General features: G+C 37.8%; 2 protein-coding genes across 3 annotated transcripts in view; one reads left to right on the top strand and one right to left on the bottom strand.

The window, feature by feature from the left end:
* The window catches only part of LOC121377818 (atrial natriuretic peptide receptor 1-like), a 62,515-nt gene extending 47,805 nt beyond the window's left edge, over positions 1 to 14,710 (top strand). The window contains 6 exon segments of the mRNA XM_041505917.1: positions 3,340 to 3,463; positions 4,422 to 4,490; positions 5,408 to 5,582; positions 6,836 to 6,934; positions 11,996 to 12,087; positions 14,633 to 14,710. Of these exon segments, the coding sequence (XP_041361851.1) occupies positions 3,340 to 3,463; positions 4,422 to 4,490; positions 5,408 to 5,582; positions 6,836 to 6,934; positions 11,996 to 12,087; positions 14,633 to 14,710 (637 nt within the window).
* A 6,126-nt stretch (positions 14,711 to 20,836) lies between these two features.
* Positions 20,837 to 25,423, bottom strand: LOC121376766 (solute carrier organic anion transporter family member 74D-like). 2 transcript variants are annotated; one of them, XM_041504539.1, is made up of 2 exons: positions 25,338 to 25,423; positions 20,837 to 24,089 (listed from the first exon to the last, which is right to left on the bottom strand). In XM_041504539.1, exons 1-2 carry the CDS (start codon positions 25,378 to 25,380, stop codon positions 23,791 to 23,793), a joined length of 342 nt encoding a protein of 113 aa, XP_041360473.1. In that variant the 5' UTR covers positions 25,381 to 25,423; the 3' UTR covers positions 20,837 to 23,790. The 2 variants fall into 2 exon arrangements, with proteins under 2 accessions (XP_041360473.1, XP_041360472.1); XM_041504538.1 differs by having other exon boundaries at positions 20,839 to 24,089.
* Positions 25,424 to 25,667: the final 244 nt, after the last annotated feature.

The raw sequence follows: 25,667 nt of genomic DNA, 5'->3' as shown, positions 1-25,667 counted from the left end.
TTACCAAGGTACTTTCAGTAACAGAATCAGGTGGGGTGTTTACCAGATTTTACCAAGGTAATTTCAGTAACAGAACCAGGTGGGATGTGTACCAGATTTCACCAAGGTACTTTCAGTAACAGAACCAGGTGGGGTGTGTACCAAGATTTTACCAATGTACTTTCAGTAACAGAATCAGATGGGGTATGTACCATAATTTACCAATGTACTTTCAGTAACAGAATCAGGTGGGGTGTGTACCAGATTTTATCAATGTACATTCAGTAACAGAACCAGATGGGGGGTGTACCCGATTTTACCAAGGTACTTTCAGTAACAGAATCAGTTGGGGTGTTTACCAGATTTTACCAAGGTAATTTCAGTAACAGAACCAGGTAGGATGTGTACCAGATTTTACCAAGGTACTTTCAGTAACAGAACCAGGTGGGGTGTGTACCAGATTTTACCAAGGTACTTTCAGTAACAGAACCAGGTGGGGTGTGTGCCAGATTTTACCTAGGTACTTTCAGTAACAGAATCAGGTGGGGTGTGTGCCAGATTTTACCACTGTACTTTCAGTAACATAATTAGGTGGGGTGTGTACCAGATTATACCAAGGTACTTTCAGTAACAGAATCAGGTGGGGTGTGTACCAGATTTTACCAAGGTACTTTCAGTAACAGAACTAGGTGGGGTGTGTACCAGATTTTACCAAGGTACTTTCAGTAACAGAACCAGGTGGGGTGTGTACCAGATTTTACCAAGGTACTTTCAGTAACAGAAACAGGTGGGGTGTGTACCAACATTTTACCAATGTACTTTCAGTAACAGAATCAGGTTGGGTGTGTAGCAGATTTTACCAAGGTACATTCAGTAACAGAATCAGATGGGGTATGTACCATAATTTACCAATGTACTTTCAGTAACAGAATCAGGTGGGGTGTGTACCAGATTTTATCAATGTACATTCAGTAATAGAACCAGGTTGGGTGTTTACCAGATTTTACCAAGGTACTTTCAGTAACAGAATCAGGTGGGGTGTGTACCAGATTTTACTAAGGTACTTTCAGTAACAGAACCAGGTGGGGTGTGTACCAGATTTTACTAAGGTACTTTCAGTAACAGAACCAGGTGGGGTGTGTACCAGATTTTACCAAGGTACTTTCAGTAACAGAACCAGGTGGGGTGTGTACCAGATTTTACCAAGATACTTTCAGTAACAGAACCAGGTGGGGTGTGTACCAAGATTTTACCAATGTACTTTCAGTAACAGATCCAGGTGGGGTGTGTACCAGATTTTACCAAGGTACTTTCAGTAACAGAATCAGGTGGGGTGTATATCAGATTTTACCAAGGTACTTTCAGTAACATAATCAGGTGGGGTGTGTACCAGATTGTACCAATGTACTTTCAGTAACAGAATCAGGTGGAATGTGTACCAGGTTTTACGAAGGTACTTTCAGTAACATAATCAGGTGGGGTGTGCACCATAATTTACCAAGGTACATTCAGTAACAGAATCTGGTGGGGTGTGTACCAGATTTTACCAAGGTACTTTCAGTAACAGAATCAGGTGGGGTGTGTACCAGGTGTTACCAAGGTACTGCCAGTAACAGAATCAGGTGTGGTATGTACCATAATTTACCAATGTACTTTCAGTAACAGAATCAGGTGGGGTGTGTACCATAATTTACCAATGTACATTCAGTAACAGAATCAGGTGGGGTATGTACAATAATTTACCAAGGTACTTTCAGTCACAGAATCAGGTGGGGTATGTACCATAATTTGCCAAGGTACTTTCTTTCAGTAAGAGAATCAGGTGGGGTGTGTACCATAATTTACCAATGTACTTTCAGTAACAGAATCAGGTGGGGTGTGTACCATAATTTACCAATGTACTTTCAGCAGCAGAATCAGGTGGGGTGTGTACCATATTTTACCAAGGTACATTCAGTAACAGAATCAGGTGGGGTGTGTACCAGATTTTACCAAGATACATTCGTAACATAATCAGGTGGGGTGTGAACCAGATTTTACCAAGGTACTGCCAGTAACAGAATCAGGTGGGGTATGTATCATAATTTACCAATGTACTTTCAGTAACAGAATCAGGTGGGGTGTGTACCATAATATACCAATGTACATTCAGTAACAGAATCAGGTGGGGTATGTACCATAATTTACCAAGGTACATTCAGTAACAGAATCAGGTGGGGTATGTACCATAATTTACCAAGGCACTTTCAGTAACAGAATCAGGTGGGGTATGTACCATAATTTACCGAGGTACTTTCTTTCAGTAACAGAATCAGGTGGGGTGTGTACCATAATTTACCAATGTACTTTCAGTAACATAATCATGTGGGGTGTGTATTAGATTTTACCAAGGTACATTCGTAACAGAATCAGGTGGGGTGTGTACCAGATTATACCAAAGAACTTTCAGTAACAGAATCAGGTGGGGCGTGTACCAGATTTTACCAAGGTACTTTGAGTAACAGAACCAGGTGGGGTGTGCACCTCATTTTATAAAGGGTCCGTGGATAGTGCAACGCAGGCATGTTTAACCTCTCTATGTCAAAATTACCAACTGCTTGGTATTCAACAGCCAGTGATTAATCAATCAGACATAGTGCTCTAGTAGTGTCGTAAAACAAAACAAACTTTAACTTTAGAGGTCACAAGACCTGGCGAAGGCTCTCCCGAAACTCCGGATAGATACACACCCAATCTCGTCATGAGTTCCGCCGTCAACCTCTCCTAGGACAAGTACCTCCTCTTTAAGCTTTTTGGTCATAGTTCAAACTTGTATGATGTTTTTTTTTTTGTAAACATTCCGACGCACTTTACTTTGGCAGCCCGACTAAATTGCTCAAATCACCTTAAAACTATTTTGGATAAGCAATCAAATTTTAATTCTGGCTTTAATTTTTATCCAGACATGAGCCGAATGTAGTAGCTCTTTTTGGCATTTGGTCCCTTGACCTAACTTCTAAATTTTATTCCAAATTCCGCCCACCCCAAACTTACGCCCCCTCCCCCACCCCACCTCCTGCCCCGAACTTAGTCACTGACGATGCCAGAGATTACGTCCGTGACAGGCGTGCTTGAAACTCTATTGGTATATGAGCACGGAAAAACATATTGGAGTTGGAGAGTCCACAATCGTGATTTCAAGGGAGAGTACTCCTTAAAACTGGAAGTCATATGGCTCATTGAGAGAAGTATTTTCCACAGAATATATTCTGACATGGAATAACTCATGATCATGTGAAACCGTACTGTTTTAACGCTGATCGTTAGATTGTTTTGATGAATTAATAAACTAATACATTATTTCGTTTCGATTTCCATTAGGAGCATTGCTGACAGTTTAATGGAAGGGCGACAGATCAAACCTGAGTCGTACGACAGCGTGACCCTCTACTTCAGTGACATTGTCGGCTTTACGGCATTATCGGCCAAGTCCACACCGTTCGAGGTAATTTACCTTTTACTCTGTATGTGTACGCGCGCGCGTGTGTATATGTGTTTGTGTATGTGTGTGTGTACGTGTGTATTTATATGTGTGTGTATATATATATATACATGTGTGTGTGTTTTATGTGTGTGTGTGTATGTGTGTGTCTTTGTGTGTGTATGTGTGTGTGTCTGCATGTGTGTGTGTTTATGTGTGTATGTGTGTGTATATATGTGTGTGTGTGTTTGTGTTTGTGTGTGCGTGTGTATGTATTTGTGTATGTGCGTTTATGTGTGTGTGTATGTCTACATTACCTTTTACTCTCTATGCGTATGCGTGTGTGTGTATATATATTTGTGTATGTATGTGTGTGTGTGCGTGTGCGTGTGTGTATGTGTGTGTGAAGGGATGTGTGTGTCGTTGGGTGGTGTTTGTATGTGTGTGAGTATGGCATGGTGTTTGTGTGTACTGTATACCGTTTCATTGTAGTTTTCCATTTCTATTATTGGGTTTGTACGTTGTAAATGCATGACAAAAATATTAATCGGATATTGGATGTCAAACTATGCTAAATGCAAAAATGAAATGACAAACAACATCAATATACACATTTCACATAAAACACAATGCAAAGAACTGTGCGAAAAAATACAAATATCACATAAAGGTACAATTAAAATTTAGAATGAAAGTCAGTATCACGAAGAAACTGTGTATGTTGCGAACAAGTTTGTGTGTATGTTTGTTTAGTATTTTCGTGAGAGTTTGTTATTATATTGTTTGTTAGTTTATGTTTTGTTTTATTTTGTTTGTTTGTTGTGTATTATTTTGTGTGTTGTATATTATTTTATGTGTTGTGTATTATTCTGTTTATATACTGCTTATTACTTTGTTGTGTATCATTTTGTATGTTTGTTGTGTATTACTTTGTATGTTGTTTATTATTTTGTTTGTATTATTTTCTCTTCTCGTGTCGCAGGTTGTCAATCTTCTGAATGATTTGTACACGTGTTTCGACGGCATCATTGAGCATTTTGACGTATACAAGGTAATTTGCATATGAACGTAAATAACTACTTCCTTTATCCGAATATCGACAACATTTATCCATATCAGTTAAGAAATAAAATGCCCCAAACAAACAACAATATAATTATAGTGCAAAAATAGACCAAATGGATTCCAATTTTTGCTTCGATTTCAAAGTTGAAAACCGTAATGTTATTGCCCGTAGTTGAGACATTGCGAGAGGGATGACATCTCTAGTGAATGATCTCAGAGGTGACTGTCCTTCTACACTGCCATGCTCTGGCAAAATGGCGTAAGTGCCAATGTTTTAAAATGTTTAGAAAATTAAGATTTAATAATTCTTCACCTATCTGAGTCAATTTTAAAAGTGATACCCTATTTTGTTTTGCAGTTGCCTATATATATATATATATATATATATATATATATATATATATATGGAAGTGTATTATAACAATGCCTGTGGTAATCTATAATTAAGCTTATTTTAATTGGTAGTGTTGTATACGTCTTTTTGTCGTTTTAAAAGAATACGAAATCACAATGTAAAACCTTTTCACGGCATGCGTCCTTTTATCACAGTAAAACACCATTGTGTTTTTTGTGCTTACGTCTTTACGTCTTTTTGTCAGTGTATTATCTCCATGACTAGCTTTTAAATTAACTCGACGCATGCTCAAGATAATATGAGACATACGTCCATTGTTATGATAAGACATGTGTTTGGGTTTATTTTTTAATTTTTAGAAAATTGTCACTAACACCCTTTTGCCAGTATACGGCAGTACAGACGCGACACTAGATATAGATTCATGGAATCAATGACTAATTTTGCCTAATGCCCATGCAGTTCTGCATTGATCAGAGATACGGCCCTGGTCACGCATTATGGTTTTGTCGTTCATGTTTACTTATATCGGTTTGCTTATCTATCAGGTGGAAACTATAGGTGACGCATACATGGTTGTGTCTGGACTTCCGGTCCGAAACGGAAACAACCACGCTAGAGAAATAGCCCGGATGTCAATGGCCATGCTGGAGGGGATTCAGAATTTCCGGGTCCGACACATGCCAGACAAGAGAGTCCAGATGCGCATCGGTCTGCATTCAGGTACATGCTGAAATAATATAGTTTTTTTGAACAATATAACCAGAGCACATTGATTTATCAATAATCGGCTATTGGGTGTGAAACATTTGGTAATTTTGAAACATTGTCTTAGAGAGAAAACCCGCTACATTTTGCCATTAATAGTGATTTATATTTTATGTGCACCATCCCACAGATAGGATAGCACATACCACGCACGTTGATATACCAGTGGTGCATTGCCTGCAGCGAGATATAGCCCAATGGGTTCACCGAGGAGGATCGATCCCAGACCGACCACGCATCAGACGAACATTTTACCACAAGTTACGGGTCCACTATCACAAAAAACAAAACATAAAAAAAAACCAACTAAAAAACAGGGACATGGTGGCGTTTTCGCACATCAATAAAAACTACCGTAATACGCATTCGGTGAAGGATTCGTTAATTGCATCTGTTAGTCATTCGTATTTGTTTACTCAACTCATTTGAATATTAAGTGATTTGGGTGATTACGCATTATTAGACACACGTAAGCGAATGCAGAATATGGCGAAATGGAGACACCTTACTGCTGTATAACATATGGTATTACAGGCTGACCTTTGTTTCTATCACTAACAACTGTAATAAGCAGAAAGCACAAGAAATTAGTTTCTGTTAACATGGTCGAGTATGAGCCTTTGATCTGAACACACACGTACGTATTACATCATGAAACGTTTGTTTCTTCAAAATATTGATTAGCGACATGTCTAATTAGTTTAATGTTTTATAAATGTGTAGCGATCTTTGAAACGTGTATAGGGAATCACAATGTGAAACTAAGAAAGTTCAAGTTTATTTTGTTTCCTGGCATCACTAGAGCACATTGATAGATTAGTTATAGACTATGGGATGGAAAACTAGGCAATTATGACGTGTACTTTTAGAGGGAAAGCCTGATATGTGTATCCATTAGTAGCAAGGGATATTTTATATGCATCATTCCACAGACAAGGTAGCATATACCAGAGACTTTGATATACCAGTCGTGGTTCACTGGCTGGAGTGAGAAATACCCCGATAACGAGAACTTCACCATTGGATTAGGTCCCGCCCTCGTCATACACACATAATTTAATGTAAACATAATGAATGAATGACACGTTAGCACACAATTTAAACATAAACAATGGAATGTGTGTTTCCATACATGCACATAGGTATACATGTCAAAACAGAATGATTTTGTTGTTAATACATAAATTTAATGATCTACTACTTTTCAGGAACAGTATGCGCGGGTGTGGTGGGTCTAAAGATGCCGAGATACTGTTTGTTTGGAGACACCGTGAACACATGTTCGAGGATGGAGTCCAGTGGAGAAGGTAGGGTTGACAAGTCATTGACTCCAAGAGAATGGAGACCAGTGGAGAAGGTAAGTTTCAACAAGTCATTGACTCCAAGAGAATGGAGTCCAGTGAAGAAGGTAGGTTTCAATAAGTCATTGACTCCAAGAGAATGGAGTCCAGTGAAGAAGGTAGGTTTCAATAAGTCATTGACTCCAAGAGAATGGAGTCCAGTGAAGAAGGTAGGTTTCAATAAGTCATTGACTCCAAGAGAATGGAGTCCAGTGAAGAAGGTAGGTTTCAATAAGTCATTGACTCCAAGAGAATGGAGTCCAGTGAATAAGGTAGGTTTGACAAGTCATTGAGATGGAGTCCAGTGGAGAAGGTAGGTTTGACAAGTCATTGAGATGGAGTCCAATGGAGAAGGTAGGTTTGACAAGTCATTGAGATGGAGTCCAGTGTAGAAGGTAGGTTTGACAAGTCATTGACTCGAAGAGGATGGAGTCCAGTGGATAAGGTAGGGTTGACAAGTCATTGAGATGGAGTCCAGTGAAGAAGGTAGGTTTGACAAGTCATTGAGATGGAGTCCAGTGGAGAAGGTAGGTTTGACAAGGCATTGAGATGGAGTCGAGTGGAGAAGGTAGGTTTTGACAAGTCATTCACTCCAAAAGGGTGGAGTCCAGTGAAGAAGGTAGGTTTGACAAGTCATTGAGATGGAGTCCAATGGAGAAGGTAGGTTTGACAAGTCATTGAGATGGAGTCCAGTGTAGAAGGTAGGTTTGACAAGTCATTGAGATGGAGTCCAGTGTAGAAGGTAGGTTTGACAAGTCATTCAGATGGAGTCCAGTGGGGAAGGTAGGTTTTGACAAGTCATTGATATGGAGTCCAGTGAAGAAGGTAGGTTTGACAAGTCATTGAGATGCAGTCCAGTGGGGAAGGTAGGTTTGACAAGTCATTGACTCGAAGAGGATGGAGTCCAGTGGATAAGGTAGGGTTGACAAGTCATTGAGATGGAGTCCAGTGAAGAAGGTAGGTTTGACAAGTCATTGAAATGGAGTCCAGTGGGGAACGTAGGTTTGACAAGTCATTGACTCCAAGAGGATGAAGTCCAGTGGAGAAGGTAGGGTTGACAAGTCATTGAGATGGAGTCCAGTGAAGAAGGTAGGTTTGACAAGTCATTGAGATGGAGTCGAGTGGAGAAGGTAGGTTTTAACAAGTCATTGACTCCAAAAGGATGGAGTCCAGTGGAGAAGGTTGGTTGACAAGTCATTGGGTTGGAGTCCAGTGAAAAAGGTAGGTTTGACAAGTCATTGAGATGGAGTCCAATGGAGAAGGTAGGTTTGACAAGACATTGAGATGGAGTCGAGTGGAGAAGGTAGGTTTTAACAAGTCATTGACTCCAAAAGGATGGAGTCCAGTGGAGAAGGTTGGTTGACAAGTTATTGGGTTGGAGTCCAGTGAAAAAGGTAGGTTTGACAAGTCATTGAGATGGAGTCCAATGGAGAAGGTAGGTTTGACAAGACATTGAGATGGAGTCCAGTGTAGAAGGTAGGTTTGACAAGTCATTGAGATGGAGTCCACTGTAGAAGGTAGGCTTGACAAGTCATTCTAGTGGAGTCCAGTGGGGAAGGTAGGTTTTGACAAGTCATTGAGATGGAGTCCAATGTAGAAGGTTGGTTTGACAAGTCATTGAGATGAAGTTCAGTGGATAAGTTAGGTTTGACAAGTCATGGAGATGGAGTCCAGTGGATAAGGTAGGGTTGACAAGTCATTGTGTGAGTCCAGAAGGTAGGTTTGACAAGTCATTGAGATGGAGTCCAATGTAGAAGGTTGGTTTGACAAGTCATTGTCTCAAAGAGAATGGAGTCCAGTGAAGAGGTATTTGAGTCATTGAGATGAAGAGAAGGTAGGTTTGACAAGTCATTGACATGGAGTCCAGTGTATAAGGCAGGTTTGACAAGTCACTGAGATGGAGTTCAGTGTAGAAGGTAGGTTGACAAGTCATTCAGATGAGATGGAGTCCAGTGAAGAAGGTAGGTTTGACAAGTCATTGAGATGGAGTCCAGTGTAGAAGGTAGGTTTGACAAGTCATTCAGATGGAGTCCAGTGGGGAAGAGTCATTGAGATGGAGTCCAGTGAAGAAGGTAGGTTTGACAAGTCATTGAGATGCAGTCCAGTGGGGAAGGTAGGTTTGACAAGTCATTGACTCGAAGAGGATGGAGTCCAGTGGATAAGGTAGGGTTGACAAGTCATTGAGATGGAGTCCACTGTAGAAGGTAGGCTTGACAAGTCATTCTAGTGGAGTCCAGTGGGGAAGGTAGGTTTTGACAAGTCATTGAGATGGAGTCCAATGTAGAAGGTTGGTTTGACAAGTCATTGTCTGGAGTCCTGTGAAAAGGTAGAATCATTGATTCCATGAGTCCAGTGAAGAAGGTAGGTTTGACAAGTCATTGAGATGAAGTTCAGTGGATAAGTTAGGTTTGACAAGTCATGGAGATGGAGTCCAGTGAAGAAGGTAGGTTTGACAAGTCATTGACATGGAGTCCAGTGTATAAGGCAGGTTTGACAAGTCACTGAGATGGAGTTCAGTGTAGAAGGTAGGTTTGACAAGTCATTCAGATGGAGTCCAGTGGGGAAGAGTCATTGAGATGGAGTCCAGTGAAGAAGGTAGGTTTGACAAGTCATTGAGATGCAGTCCAGTGGGGAAGGTAGGTTTGACAAGTCATTGACTCGAAGAGGATGGAGTCCAGTGGATAAGGTAGGGTTGACAAGTCATTGAGATGGAGTCCACTGTAGAAGGTAGGCTTGACAAGTCATTCTAGTGGAGTCCAGTGGGGAAGGTAGGTTTTGACAAGTCATTGAGATGGAGTCCAATGTAGAAGGTTGGTTTGACAAGTCATTGTCTCAAAGAGAATGGAGTCCAGTGAAGAAGGTAGGTTTGACAAGTCATTGAGATGAAGTTCAGTGGATAAGTTAGGTTTGACAAGTCATGGAGATGGAGTCCAGTGAAGAAGGTAGGTTTGACAAGTCATTGACATGGAGTCCAGTGTATAAGGCAGGTTTGACAAGTCACTGAGATGGAGTTCAGTGTAGAAGGTAGGTTTGACAAGTCATTCAGATGGAGTCCAGTGGGGAAGAGTCATTGAGATGGAGTCCAGTGAAGAAGGTAGGTTTTGACAAGTCAGGTTTGACAAGTCATTGAGATGCAGTGAAGAAGGTAGGTTTGACAAGTCATTGAGATGAAGTTCAGTGGATAAGTTAGGTTTGACCAGTGGGGAAGGTAGGTTTGACAAGTCATTGACTCGAAGAGGATGGAGTCCAGTGGATAAGGTAGGGTTGACAAGTCATTGAGATGGAGTCCAGTGAAGAAGGTAGGTTTGACAAGTCATTGAGATGGAGTCCAGTGGATAAGGTAGGGTTGACAAGTCATTGAGATGGAGTCCAGTGAAGAAGGTAGGCTTGACAAGTCATTGATATGGAGTCCAGTGGAGAAGGTAGGTTTGACAAGTCATTGAGATGGAGTCGAGTGGAGAAGGTAGGTTTTGACAAGTCATTGACTCCAAAAGGATTGAGTCCAGTGGAGAAGGTAGGTTGACAAGTCATTGAGTTGGAGTCCAGTGAAAAAGGTAGGTTTGACAAGTCATTGAGATGGAGTCCAATGGAGAAGGTAGGTTTGACAAGACATTGGGATGGAGTCCAGTGTAGAAGGTAGGTTTGACAAGTCATTGAGATGGAATCCAGTGTAGAAGGTAGGCTTGACAAGTCATTCAGGTGGAGTCCAGTGGGGAAGGTAGGTTTTGGCAAGTCATTGAGATGGAGTCCAGTAAAGAAGGTAGGTTTGACAAGTCATTGAGATGGAGTCCAATGTAGAAGGTAGGTTTGACAAGTCATTGACTCCAAGAGAATGGAGTCCAGTGAAGAAGGTAGGTTTGACAAGTCATTGAGATGAAGTTCAGTGGATAAGGTAGGTTTGACAAGTCATTAACATGGAGTCCAGTGTAGAAGGTAGGTTTGACAAGTCACTGAGATGGAGTCCAGTGGAGAAGGTAGGTTTTGACAAGTCATTGACTGCATGATGATGGAGTCCTGTGAAAAAGGTACGTTTTGACATGTCATTGATTCCATGATGTTGGAATCTAGTGGAGAAGGTAGGTTTTGACAAGTCATTAAGATGGAGGCTAGTGGAGGAGGGAGGTTTGGCAAGTTACTGACTTCGTGAGGATGGAGTCCAGAGGAAAAGGTAGGAAAAGTCATTGATTCCATGGGGATAGAGTCCAGTGGAGAAGGACATGTTGACGAGTCATTGAGATGGAATCCAGTGAAGGTAGGTTTTGACAAGTTACTGACTCCATGAGGATGGAAAGAAAGAAAGAAATGTTTTATTTAACGACGCACTCAACACATTTTATTTATGGTTATATGGCGTCAGACATATGGTTAAGGACCACACAGATATTGAAGGAGGAAACCCGCTGTCGCCACTTCATGGGCTACTCTTTTCGACTGGCAGCAAGGGATCTTTTATATGTACCATCCCATAGACAGAATAGCACATACCACGGCCTTTGATGTACCAGTCGTGGTGCACTGGATGCAGCGAGAAATAGCCTAATGGGCCCACTGACGGGGATTGATTCCAAACCGACCGCGCATCTAGCGAACGCTGTACCACTGGGCTACGCCCCCCCCCCCCACCCCCCACCCCTCCCCATGAGGATGGAGTCCAGAGGAGAAGGTATATTTTAACAAGTCATTCAGATGGATTCCACTGAAGAAGGTAGGTTTTGACAAGTCATTCAGATGGATTCCAGTGAAGAAGGTAGGTTTTGACAAGTCATTGCCTCCGTATATGTATGTTATTACCAGTGTGTTTTTAGAAATCATCAATATCATATATTAGGAATACAGATTGTATACCTATATACATACATCTATATATATAACATGTGACAACATACACACATATAAGATTACTCTGAAGATATTAGAAACAATTGAAAGCGCTTGGGCTATTTTACTGTGTATGTTGTTGGTTTTGTTGTATATTTTATTATATAAAAACCCCTGGACCCGCCTGTAATTGTGCGTTTATTGTTTTAGCTATGAAGATTCACATCAGTCCTGACACAATGACTATACTAAGACTATTCCAGACATTCCAGATAGCTGATCGAGGAACCGTCAACATCAAGGTGAGCAATTAGTCGATTGTATGTTACCACTGTGTCAACATCAAGGTGAACAATTAGTCCCTTGTATATTTTCACTGCGTCATCATCAAGGTGAACAATTTGTCCCTTGTATATTTACACTGTCCCCTGTCCATTTTCACTGGCAACATCATGGTTAACAGCTAGTCCCCATTTACGTTTTCACTGTCAACATCAAGGTGAACAATTAGTCCCTTGTATATTTCCACTGTATCATCATCAATGTGAACAATTAGTCCCTTGCATGTTTTCACTGTGTCAACATCTAGATGAACAATTGTCTCATTGTATGTTTTTACTGTGTCAACATCAAGGTGAAAAGTTAGTCCCTTGTATGTTTTCACTGTGTCAACATCAAGATGAACAATTGTCCCATTGTATGTTTTCACTGTGTCAATATCAAGATGAACATTTAGTCCACTGTATGCTTTCACTGTGTGAACATTTAGGTGGACAATTAGACTCCTGTATGTTTTCTCTGTGTCAACATCAAGGTGGACAACCAGTACCCTGTACGTTTTTGCTGCGTGAACATCAAGGTTAACAATTAGTTGCTTGTATGTTTTAACAGCGTCAACGTCAAGGTGAACAATTAATCATTTGTATGTTTTCACTGTCAATATCAAGATGAAAAATCAGTCCCCTGTATGTTTTCACTGTATCAACATCATTGTGAACAATTGGTGCCTTGTATGTTTTTACTGTCAACATCAAAGTGATCAATCAGTTCCTTTTATGTGTTCGCCGTGTCAACGTCAGTGTGAACAATTTGTCGCTTGTATGTCATCACTGTCAAAATCAAGGTGAACAATTAGTCTCTTGTATGTTTTCGCTGTGTCAACATCAAGGTGAACAATCAGTCCCTTATATGTTACCACTGTGTCAACATCAAGGTGAACAATCAGTCCCTTGTATGTTACCACTGTGTCAACATCAAGGTGAACGACTAGTCTCCTGTATGTTTTCACTGTGTCAACATCAAGGTGAACAATCAGTCCCTTGTATGTTTTCAATGTGTCAACATCAAGGTGAACAATCAGTCCCTTGTATGTTTTCGCTGTGTCAACATCAAGGTGAACAATCAGTCCCTTGTATGTTACCACTGTGTCAACATCAAGGTGAACGACTAGTCTCCTGTATGTTTTCACTGTGTCAACATCAAGGTGAACAATCAGTCCCTTGTATGTTTTCGCTGTGTCAACATCAAGGTGAACAATCAGTCCCTTGTATGTTTTCACTGTCAACATCAAGGTGAACAATCAGTCCCTTGTATGTTTTCGCTGTGTCAACATCAAGGTGAACAATCAGTCCCTTGTATGTTTTCACTGTGTCAACATCAAGTTGAACAATTAGTATCCTGTATGTTTTCAATGTGTCAACATCAAGTTGAACAATTAGTACCCTGTATGTTTTCACTGTGTCAACATCAAGTTGAACAATTAGTACCCTGTATGTTTTCAATCTGTCAACATCAAGTTGAACAATTAGTACCCTGTATGTTTTCGCTGTGTCAACGTCAAGGTGAACAATTAGTCCCCATGTATGTTTTCGCTGTGTCAACGTCAAGGCGAACAATTAGTACCCTGTATGTTTTCAATGTGTCAACATCTAAGCAAACAATTAATCACGTGTATGTTTTCGCTGCGTCAACATCAAGTTGAATAATTAGTCCCTTGCATGTTTTCACTGTGTCAACATCAAGGTAAACAATTAGTCCCTTGCATGTTTTTACTGTGTAAACATCAAGGTTAACAATTAGTACCCTGTATGTTTTCAATGTGTCAACATCTAGCAAACAATTAGTCACGTGTATGTTTTCGCTGCGTCAACATCAAGTTAATAATTAGTCTCTTCATTGTTTTCACTGTGTCAACATCAAGGTAAACTATTAGTACCCTGTATGTTTTCAATGTGTCAACATCAAGGTAAACAATTAGTACCCTGTATGTTTTAAATGTGTCAACGTCTAGGCAAACAATTAGTCACGTGTATGTTTTCGCTGAGTGAACACCAAGCTGAATAATTAGTCTCTTGCTTGTTTTCACTGTGTGAACACCAATGTGAACAATTAGTCCCTTGCATGTTTTCACTGTGTGAACACCAATGTGAACAATTAGTCCCTTGCATGTTTTCACTGTGTGAACACCAAGCTGAATAATTAGTCTCTTGCTTGTTTTCACTGTGTGAACACCAAGGTGAACAATTAGTCCCTTGCATGTTGTCACTGTGTGAACACCAATGTGAATAATTAGTCTCTTGCTTGTTTTCACTGTGTGAACACCAATGTGAACAATTAGTCCCTTGCATGTTGTCACTGTGTGAACACCAAGGTGAACAATTAGTCCCTTGCTTGTTTTCACTGTGTGAACACCAATGTGAACAATTAGTCCCTTGCATGTTTTCACTGTGTGAACACCAAGGTGAACAATTAGTCCCTTGCATCTTTTCACTGTCAACATCAAGGGATAAAATGTAAATAGCATCAGATCCGTTGATATGTTCGTGATTATATTGTTCTGTTTTTCAGGGAAAAGGACTGATACATACATACTGGTTGCTTGGCGAGACAACCAAATCTAATTCAGATCTGTATAGCGGGACATGACATGATGTAAAGTGTTCAACATATTTCAACATTGCAGTGCAGAGCATGTCACGCATTCGACATAGGCCAACTCAGATATAAGGCAAATTCGATATAGAACAGACATAGAACATTAAAACAACAACGTTGGTAGCAGAAGTGCATTGCAGAGCACGACACAATGTTACAACACTGACGTGTCGTGCATTCGACATAGTTCAAGTTCGATATAGAAAGAAACCCAACAACATAGAACATTGAAATACAACAGACTGAACAGAGTACGACACCTAATTAATGCAAAACAAACACCCCAGGTATAACCGGGAATATAGCACAACTAATTATTATCAAATATAGGTAGAAAAGTGAAGATAGAAAAGGTGTGTTTTGTTTAACGACTCAACTAGAGCATTTATTATTCATCGGCTGTTGGATGTCAAACAATTGGTAATTTCAATATAGTCGCAAATAGGAAAGCTGCTTCATTGTTCCATTGGTAGCAAGGGATCTTATATATTACATCATCCCACAGACATGATACCACATGTGACATACCACGGTATTTGATATATCAGTCGTGGTATATTGCCTGAAACGAGAAATGGCTCAGTGTGCAAACCAGACCTGAAAGAATATTAACACTTTGTCAGTAAATGTTTTTAACAAGTCAACAACGAATTGTCTGTCCATAAAATAGTTACCAAACATGCTTTCTGGGAAACGCCGTTGATGCACTGAAGACGTTTGTTAGATCTGATGGCTGAATGTGAATACATTAATGTTGCTCACTTACCAACCTTCTGTTGCTTTTCACTGGTCGCAATGTCAATGAATGAATGAATAAAATAACGTGTGTGTTGTTTAATGCCATCACTAAAGCACATTGATTTATTAATCATCGGCTATTGGATGTCAAACATGTGGTAATTTTGACAGTCACAGAGACGAAACCCGAATGAATGAATGCATGAATGAATGAATTATTGTTTAACGACACCCCCGCATAAATATATATCGATGCCATTGTAATGCCACTACTGTTATTACACTAAGTTGTACCACCGCCTTCTGTTACGATGGTTTATTATGACTGTTGTCAGTCGATCCTCTTGACTCCTTCCAAAAGTGAACACTGCATGTCAGTGCCAGTCAGGGTTGCAAATTAACATGGCAACCATGGTCACCAGCAGGGCCAGTTAAATCAAAATCTCACTGGCCCTTCTCAAATTCAACTAGCCCTCAAATGTAACTGCACAGGTACAATCAAACCTAGAATGTTTTCTGTTGAACAACAAACATTATGTATATGTAGTCCGTTTGCGTAATTTACTACAAGCACTTGATTTCAGTCGGATTTGACCTGTGTTGATCGGTATCAGAAAATATCAGATATAGAGTATCCACCAGAGGTTTCACCAACTGGCTCACTGGGTGGTTGGTCGGTTTAACTGGGGAGGAGTGTGTAAGCAGATACAATATAATAGAACATATCTCGCAAAACCCATTTTGTATAGTTAATTTTTGTTTAATTAATTTACATGTCAAGTCCAAAATTATAAACTATGAGAACTAGGGCTACATCATATAAAATCTGTTTTTTCTATCTATATCATTAATATTCATACATACATGCATAACCTCGTGATAATAACAATTGTAAATATTGAATGAACATTTTGATCTGTATATCAAAATGATAATGTATAATTTTGTATTGTAACTGTGTCACTTCACCCCTGTGGCTGGGACAGATAACAAATGTAAACAGGGATTCTGTGAATAAATATTTAAGAAAAAAATGTGACCAAAAAAGTACACCAAACAACATCACAAAGATCACTTTTCAGGTAGACTAAAGAAATATGAACAGCGATAAATTTCAACTGGTAATTCGTTGCAGGCTTAAGATAATCTAGAAGATGAGATGGAAATGTCTTCACAATATTATACACAAACCAAACGACCACCACCAAAGCCTAACATAACGCTTATACGTCCACCCAATGGCAAATAAATTGCCACAGTGGAACTGCCGTAGGTTTATGCCCAATTTTCATTAATTAATTATTTTAATTCAAAAACATAATTATATTGCTGTGTGTCTTCAAAAAACAAACAAAAACACAACCTTTTTGAAGAACGCTAATCATATACCATGCGGTGATTTAACCTGTATCATATATTTCAAGAAATTGAAAACAGGTCAGCTGGGGGTGTTTTCGTTCGTGTCAATGAAAGCATTCCTCAGGGTATAGTGACATTAAATATCAATTTACAAGCTGTGGCTGGACAAGATACAACTCATAAAATATTACTCTGTGTTCAGTTTTTTACCTCCTCGGAATCAGTTTAAATTTAATTCTAGAGGTATTCAACATCTTATTGAACAGTTCTGTATTCCTGTTATTGCTATGGCATATTATAATGGTCACCACAATTTGTGGGGATGTGTGGATGTAAATATCAGAGGTAAACAACTGAAATACCTAATTCTAAAAATATTATATAATTTTGATTTAATGATAAAATTCCTACATATATTTATTCTGCAAGTGCCTCTTCCACGTCCATATATTTAACCCTTTGTAGTCTATAACTGATAGGAAATCCCAGTTCCGAGTTAGACCCCTGACCCTGTCGGAGACCAGACTCGGGATAGGCGTGGTCGAAACCATAGTGGTATATGGACATGTTAAAGCACTTAATAATAATACAATGTCCATATGTTTTGTTGGTTTCTCCTGGAAACTGGGTCCAGACCCTAGTCGCAGTGACCACTTTCCAATTATTGTGGAGAATGATAGACCTCCATCACTTGAAACGGTTCAAGATGAAAGTTGACATATGCGCAACACACGTCTGCAACAGTTTGCCATTACAGATGCTGATGATCCCATATGTTCACTTACATTTTGAAGAATATTGCAGATGAAGCTATTCCTAAGACTTCGGCAATAACACAGCGTTTCGATAAACAATGGTTTAATGATACGTGAAAGGATGCAATCAAAGAGCGAAACAAGACCCTTGGTATGTTCAAACATGAATGTACTGGGGATAACCTTGTTGTATATCGCCTTGTTAGGGCTAAGGCTCGCACAGATATCAGACAAAGTAAGAACTATCTTGAATTCACAAGCATCCGAGAAATCTGTCTGGATCAGGATCCGCAAAATAAGAGGAAAAAAATGCTTTAAATACATTTAATAACAACAGGACTTCTGGTGACTTTCCTTCTGATTGGAGGAAAGCAATTACTATTCGTATTCTCAAGCCTGGTAAGAATCCAACAATTCTACTTGATTGTTCGTTATATGTCCATAATTTCCAGATTTGCTACATATTGTCCAATATGAGTATCATTGAACGTCACTTACAGCTTCCTTTGCATACACTTCATATATGGGCGACTGGCAATGGATTTAGGCTGTCAAAGTCAAAGACTGTCTGTGTGCGTATCTGCCAGACAAGATGTCTCCACTTTGATCCACAGTTGTTTTGGACACAAATCTGATTTGAGCGGTGGAAGAGACCAACTTGCTGGGGGTTATATTTGACAGGAACCTATATGTTGTGTCACAGCTCAAACATGTTAAAAAGAAGGGCTTAAAAACGCTTAATATTTTAAAAGTCATTGTTAATAGAGAATGGGAAGCAGATCGAAATGTTATGTTCTGTTGTTTGGGTGCTTGACGTGCAAAGCTTTCTCGGCAGTACACCATCAAGATTAAATTATTACCAAAACATCCTACACACAATGTCGTGTTTGATAACAAATCTATAACGTTTTTTGATGCAAGGTCAGATGCTATCCTTACATTTGGTTTTCGCATTAAGTGCTTTTTTGTTGTTGTTTTTTTGTCAATTTCCACCATTGATTTAGCAGACACTTTGGAATCTTCTTCATATTTTGATTTACCACCTTGGTGTATAACACCACCTAAAATTGTATTTCATCTTGCGCATCTGAAGAAAGTTCGTACAGATGATGTCGTATATGAATAATGTTTGTTTTGGCGTTTTTGTCATGGAAATTCAAGACAGGCATCGTTACTACATTCCTGTTTATACAGACGGATCACGGGATGGGAATTATGTGGCTTGTGATCAAGTGGGTCTCCCCCCCCCCCCCCCCCCCCCCCCCAGACACAATCATTACCATGAGACTGCCGGACTCAGCATTAATATTTAAGGCTGAAGTTTGGGCATTCATTACAGACTTGGATTATACTCCAAGCTTTACGAAACATGAAGCTGGATCATCCGTTACTTGGGATGGTGATAAGAAAGTGTGTCTTTTTTATCCATTGCCAATAAAGGCCTTGTATTATGTTGGGTGCCCAGCCATGTTGAAATCAATGGTCATGATAAGGCAGATTCAGCTGCCAAGCTTCCTTTGGATTTGCCTCAGGCCAGGGATGGTGTAACTTCTACTGATTTTAAACAATCTATTAAACAATTTTTTTCTTTCGATTTGGCAAGTTGAGTGAAACGCTGCAGTTGCGAATAAGTTTTCAAGCTGTCAAACCAGTCCTAGGAGAGTTGGAGTCCTTCTCTAGGCAGTGTAGGAATGGTGAAATGGTCTCGTGTCGTGTTCGAATCAGTCATACATGTTTATATTGATGTTGTTGATCACCTCATGTTTGGATTTACCATAGGCTGACACACAGTACCGATGTATCTTTCGTGCTGGGGTGTCGTTAAACATGTATTCTATTCTATTATATTCTACTGATGGTGTTGATCACGTCACGTTTGGATTTACCATAGTTTGCAGATAATACCGATATACTGTTCGTGCTGGTGTGTCGTTAAACATCTGTTCTATTATATTATATTCTATTGATGGTGTTGATCACGACATGTTTTGATTTACCATAGTTTGCAGAGAATACCGATGTATTGTTCGTGCTGGCGTGTCGTTAAACATGTATTATATTCTACTATATTATATTGATGGTGTTGATCACGTCATATTTGGTTTACCATATTTTGACAACCAATAGCTGATGCATTTTTCGTGCTGGGGTATCGTTAAACATTCATTCATTCATTCATTAATAAGTAAGGTTTGAATCCCAAGAACGGACCGCAATTATTATTATTATTTTATTTTATTTTTAATTCGTACACTTAAGGTTCAGATACCAATAGTAGACATTTATTTTACCATTAATACATTTACCTCTATACTAGGTATGTCCGTAGCAACAGAGGAAACAGGACTATGCGTTGGGTACTGTTGAATTCGAAATTCCATATGTGTACAATTTTGGATAATAGCTTGGATATTTTATGTGTTTATATATATATATATATATATATATATATATATATATATGTTGTTTTTTGGTGTATAGTTTGTTGTTCTAAAAATACGATAGCCAAATGTAACTGAATAATGTTTAGAAGCATATTCCTGACAATAGATAAATAAAACATTTTAACTCAGTAGATATATTTATTTTATTTTTTCTAAAGCAAATAAAACATACTGTCATTTGTATTCATACAAACACAAATGTTAATAAATGTTATTAAAGAGGCTATTCTGAGGTGTTTGTTTTCGACTAACGTCTTTAGTTTATATTTTGATATTGTTGAAATTTGAACCTGCATTGCAGCTGGATGATTTCACTTAATATTGTGAAGCGTGTGTTTCACTGCCTACGTCTAAACTCTGAAAAATATGCATCCCCAGTTGAATGGAAAATTAATATATAACTGTCATCCGACCCTTTTGGTGGTATCTTCCAATGCCTGTGATACATATATTTTGCGTATATTGTAAAAGTAAGTAAATAACAAAAAAAAGAAAAAAAGATAACCAAGATGAATTTGAAATACATATGGTTGGGCATATACATGTAGGTATTGACAGAAAAAAACCAATAAAAAAAGAAGGCATTTACATACATAACATGAAGTAAACTATATAATGAACTTTGATGTATTTTGTAGATGTCAAAACATGGCGGAACGTAACTAACAAAGACAACACTGAATGCCATATAACACTCAGTGGGCCTACATTGGTTTTTCACAAAATTATTTTAAATATGGAAAATCAAAAACACTGATGCACCAGGAACTAACATATATATATATATATATATATATATATATATATATATATATATATATATATATATATATAAAGAAACAAAACAAACAATTATTACCAATTCTCTTTGAACATAACAAGGCTGTGTCTGTAAAATGTTATGTAATCTCACTTTTTTTGCATAACATATTAGTGGATGTATATTATATGTGTTTATATTATGTCAGTCTTCATTTTATTTTTTAACAAATGATGTTTCGTAGGTACGAAGTGTTTGGAGACTAGAGCCAATTTCGACTACTCACAACTATTAAGGCGAAAAGACGCATTGAATTCACAAATACTGATATTCAACGTGTGTAACGTTCATATAATACAACAGATCACTTTTACACAATGGCGCATATAACGTTCTCACAATACAGTGGATACAACAGTGTGGACATCGTTCACAATCCAGCAGATAACGTGTACATATTATTGCCGGTAACGTCCTTACTATAAAGGGAGCAACTTCGCACAAATCACACAACATCGCAGATAACGGTCGCACTACACATTAAAACTTCTAATACACAATACAGCTGATATTTTCCACACAGGGGCGTGACACACGCAGTGACGTAAATAACAATGTAGATAACGTTCACATAATACTGTGGATAGCTTCCATTCATCAGTACATAACGTCCAAGGAAAACTGTGGGAAAAGTCCAATGAAAAGCGTAGAAAACCTACAATCAAAGGTGCGGAAAACGTCTACTCAACAGCCAGGATAACACAACTAGCTACATACAGACATTGCGTCGTATAGAGTTCTCCCAACGTGGATAACGTAACACAGCTGGTAACATACACGCAAGGCGGCTAGCGTGCATATAACAACGTGGATACCATCCACACATGAGAGATGACAACGTTTATACAATACAGCGGATAATTCCACAACACAGCAACATGCACATAACAAATGGATAACATCCACACACAGACGGTGAGAGACAACGTTTATACAATACAGCGGATAATTCCAGCACAGCAGATAACGAGCACTTGACAGCGTAGATAACTTTCACCCGGCATAAAATGGGTAAAGACCCGTGGCCTACAGTACGACCTGCTAAAGTATTGAACTGGCAAAGATGTCTTCTTCTTAATTTCGACCTGCCAAAGTCTTGAACTGGTAAAGATGTCTTCTTTTTAATTTCAACCTGCTATAGTCTTGAACTGGTAAAGATGTCTTCTTCTTAATTTCGACCTGCTATAGTCTTGAACTGGTAAAGATGTCTTCTTCTCAATATTGACCTGCTATAGTCTTGAATTGTAAATATGACTTCTTCTTTAATTTCAACACTCTGTAGTTTGAACTGGTAAAGATACCTTGTTCTTAATTTCGACCTGCTATTGTCTTGGAATTGTAAATATGACTTCTTCTTTAATTTCAACGCTCTGTAGTCTTGAACTGGTAAAGATGTCTTCTTCTAAATTTCGACACGCTATTGTCTTGAAATTGTAAAAATTTTTGTCTTCTTTAATTTCAACACACTGTAGTCTTGCAATGGTAAATATGTCTTCTTCTTAATTTCAACACATTGTTGTCTTGAACTGGTAAATATGTCTTCTTCTTAATTTCAACACATTGTAGTCTTGCAATGGTAAATATGTCTTCTTCTAAATTTCAACACATTGTTGACTTGCAATGGTAAAGATGTCTTCTTCTTAATTTCAACACATTGTAGTCTTGCAATGGTAAAGATGTCTTCTTCTTAATTTCAACACATTGTAGTCTTGCAATGGTAAAGATGTCTTCTTCTTTAATTTCGATATTCTCTAGTATTGAAATTGTAAATATGTTTTCAACTTTAATTTCGACACACTAGAGTCTAGAAATAGTAAATATGTCTTCTTTAATTCCAACATGCTATAGTCTTGAAATTGTAAATATGTCTTCTTCTTTAATTTCGACACGCTAGAGTCTAGAAATAGTAAATATGTTTTCTTTAATTTCGACACGCTAGAGTGTAGAAATAGTAAATATGTTTTCTTCTTTAATTTTGACACGATAGAGTGTAGAAATGGTAAATATGTCTTCTTTAATTTCGACAAGCTAGAGTCTAGAAATAGTAAATATGTCTTCTTCTTTAATTTCGACATGCTGTAGTCTTGAAATGATAAATGTGTCTTCTTCTTTAATTTCGACACACTAGAATCTTGAAATGGTAAATATGTCTTCTTTAATTTCCACACGCTAGAGTCTAGAAATAGTAAATATGTTTTCTTTAATTTCGACACGCTAGAGTGTAGAACTAGTAAATATGTTTTCTTCTTTAATTTTGACACGATAGAGTGTAGAAATGGTAAATATGTCTTCTTTAATTTCGACAAGCTAGAGTCTAGAAATAGTAAATATGTTTTCTTTAATTTCGACACGCTAGAGTGTAGAAATAGTAAATATGTTTTCTTCTTTAATTTTGACACGATAGAGTGTAGAAATGGTAAATATGTCTTCTTTAATTTCGACAAGCTAGAGTCTAGAAATAGTAAATATGTCTTCTTCTTTAATTTCGACATGCTGTAGTCTTGAAATGATAAATGTGTCTTCTTCTTTAATTTCGACACGCTAGAGTCTTGAAATGGTAAATATGTCTTCTTTAATTTCCACACGCTAGAGTCTTGAAATGGTAAATATGTCTTCTTTAATTTCGACACGCTAGAGTCTAGAAATAGTAAATATGTCTTATTCTTTAATTTCGACATGCTGTAGTCTTGAAATGATAAATGTGTCTTCTTCTTTAATTTCGACACGCTAGAGTCTTGAAATGGTAAATATGTCTTCTTTAATTTCCACACGCTAAAGTCTTAAAATGGTAAATATGTCTTCTTCTTTAATTTCCACACACTAGAGTCTTGAAATGGTAAATATGTCTTCTTTAATTTCGACACGCTGTAGTCTTGAACTGGTAAATATGTCTTCTTTAATTTCGACACGCTGGAGTCTAGAAATAGTAAATATGTCTTCTTTAATTTCGACACGCTAGAGTCTTGAAATCGTAAATATGTCTTCTTCTTTAATTTCGTCTTCGGTCTTTTTATAGGTCTTGATCTTCAGTTCCACACTGTCGTCCTTACTCTGCACGTACCTGGCGACGATGTAGGCAATTATGTAAAACAAGAGGCCGACGATTCTGAACCCACACTCCAAGCCCTTCAGCCAGTACCGGAGACTGGGCAGATCGTAAAGCTGGCACGCCCCACGGTTTCCGCACGTGCTCTTCCAGATCTTGCATGTGCCATCTATGACGTACCCGAACAGAATGGGAGCTGGCATAAAACCTGGTGATGAGAAATATATCAATATATCTATATCTAGGCAATATATATATCTATAATATATATATATATATATATATATATATATATATATATATATATATATATCTATATATATATATATATATATATATATATATATATATATATATATATATATATATATATATATATATATATATATATATATACACATATACACATATATACATATATATATATATATATATATATATATATATATATATATATATATATATATATATATATATATTGTTTTGATTCCTAATGTATGATACTGACGATACCGAAATGCACGAGGGTAATAATATCTTTATCATATAAGTTCAAGCTTAATACAACGTGTTTTTGTAAACTGTACACGCAACTTTAATTCCAGTCCGCCATTACTAGATATTCAAATGACGTAAGAATATGTGGCGCGGTGTATTTTTGAATGGAAATGACGTCAAATTCAAATGACGTCATTTTGGTGTGTCCTTACATCAAAATAAAGTTATGCCTAACGTTTTTTGTTTTCTGAACGCTGGACAGCTTTCAGTGTCAAATTGCCATTGAAATGTTTTTATTTGATGACTATTAATGTATACGTCAATCATGGAATGTCACCCAAGTACGTTTGCTTAAATGTCAATAAACCTAGTGCCGAGACCTCGACTAATTTACATCTAATTTGCAAAGTTATCAAATTCTTATAGTATGTGATCTGAAAAATATCACATACTTTGATTGCAATGAAAATGTAACATATTATATGATAAATATATATATATATATATATATATATATATATATATATATATATATATATATATATATATATGTATGTGTGTGTGTGTGTGTGTGTGTGTGTGTGTGTGTGTGTGTGTTCCAAAGTAAATTAAAGAAGAAAACATAATTACTATGCTGAGTTCTTTTTAGACGGTACCGGTCAGTTGAGATGTTAAATTAATAGTCACATGACCTTGTAGATATTGTTGTATCACATAATATATTCTGACATAGAAATTGCATTGAACTACATGGAATAATGAATGTTGATGTGTAACCGCAACTGTCCTACAGACAGCTGGTTCAAGTATACATACCAAGGAGCGAGATAGCGAAACAAAACCGTAAGTGTCCTACAGACAGTTTGTTTAAGTATATATATATATATATGTACCAAGGAGCGAGAGAGCTAAAGAAACATGTAAGTGTCCTACAGACAGTAGGTTCAAGTATACATACCAAGGAGCGAGATAGAGAAAGAAAACAACGCCATGGCCATCATCCTGTCGAGGTCCGGGACGCTCCTGTGAATGTAAAAAAACAAATACAAATAATAATTTATAATAATTAAAACAACATCAAAGTAAGTTTTTTTTAATGAAATGTGAATTTTCTACTTGTCTGCAGCAATACTTAATAGGATTACTGCACTAAAACGCCCTCTCTACCTCTGCTCATTACAAGCGAAAAACCCTTCTTGCGCCCAAATTACTGGGATCTAGTTGGCTTTTTGTTAACAACACCACTAGAACACATTAATTTAATAATACTTTGATAGACCAGTCGTGG

This window comes from Gigantopelta aegis, chromosome 7 (assembly GCF_016097555.1).
Source record: "Gigantopelta aegis isolate Gae_Host chromosome 7, Gae_host_genome, whole genome shotgun sequence".
NCBI lineage: Eukaryota > Metazoa > Mollusca > Gastropoda > Neomphalida > Peltospiridae > Gigantopelta > Gigantopelta aegis.
The sequence above is the reverse complement of the archived record's forward strand: the minus strand, read 5'-3'. Positions and strand labels throughout refer to the sequence as shown.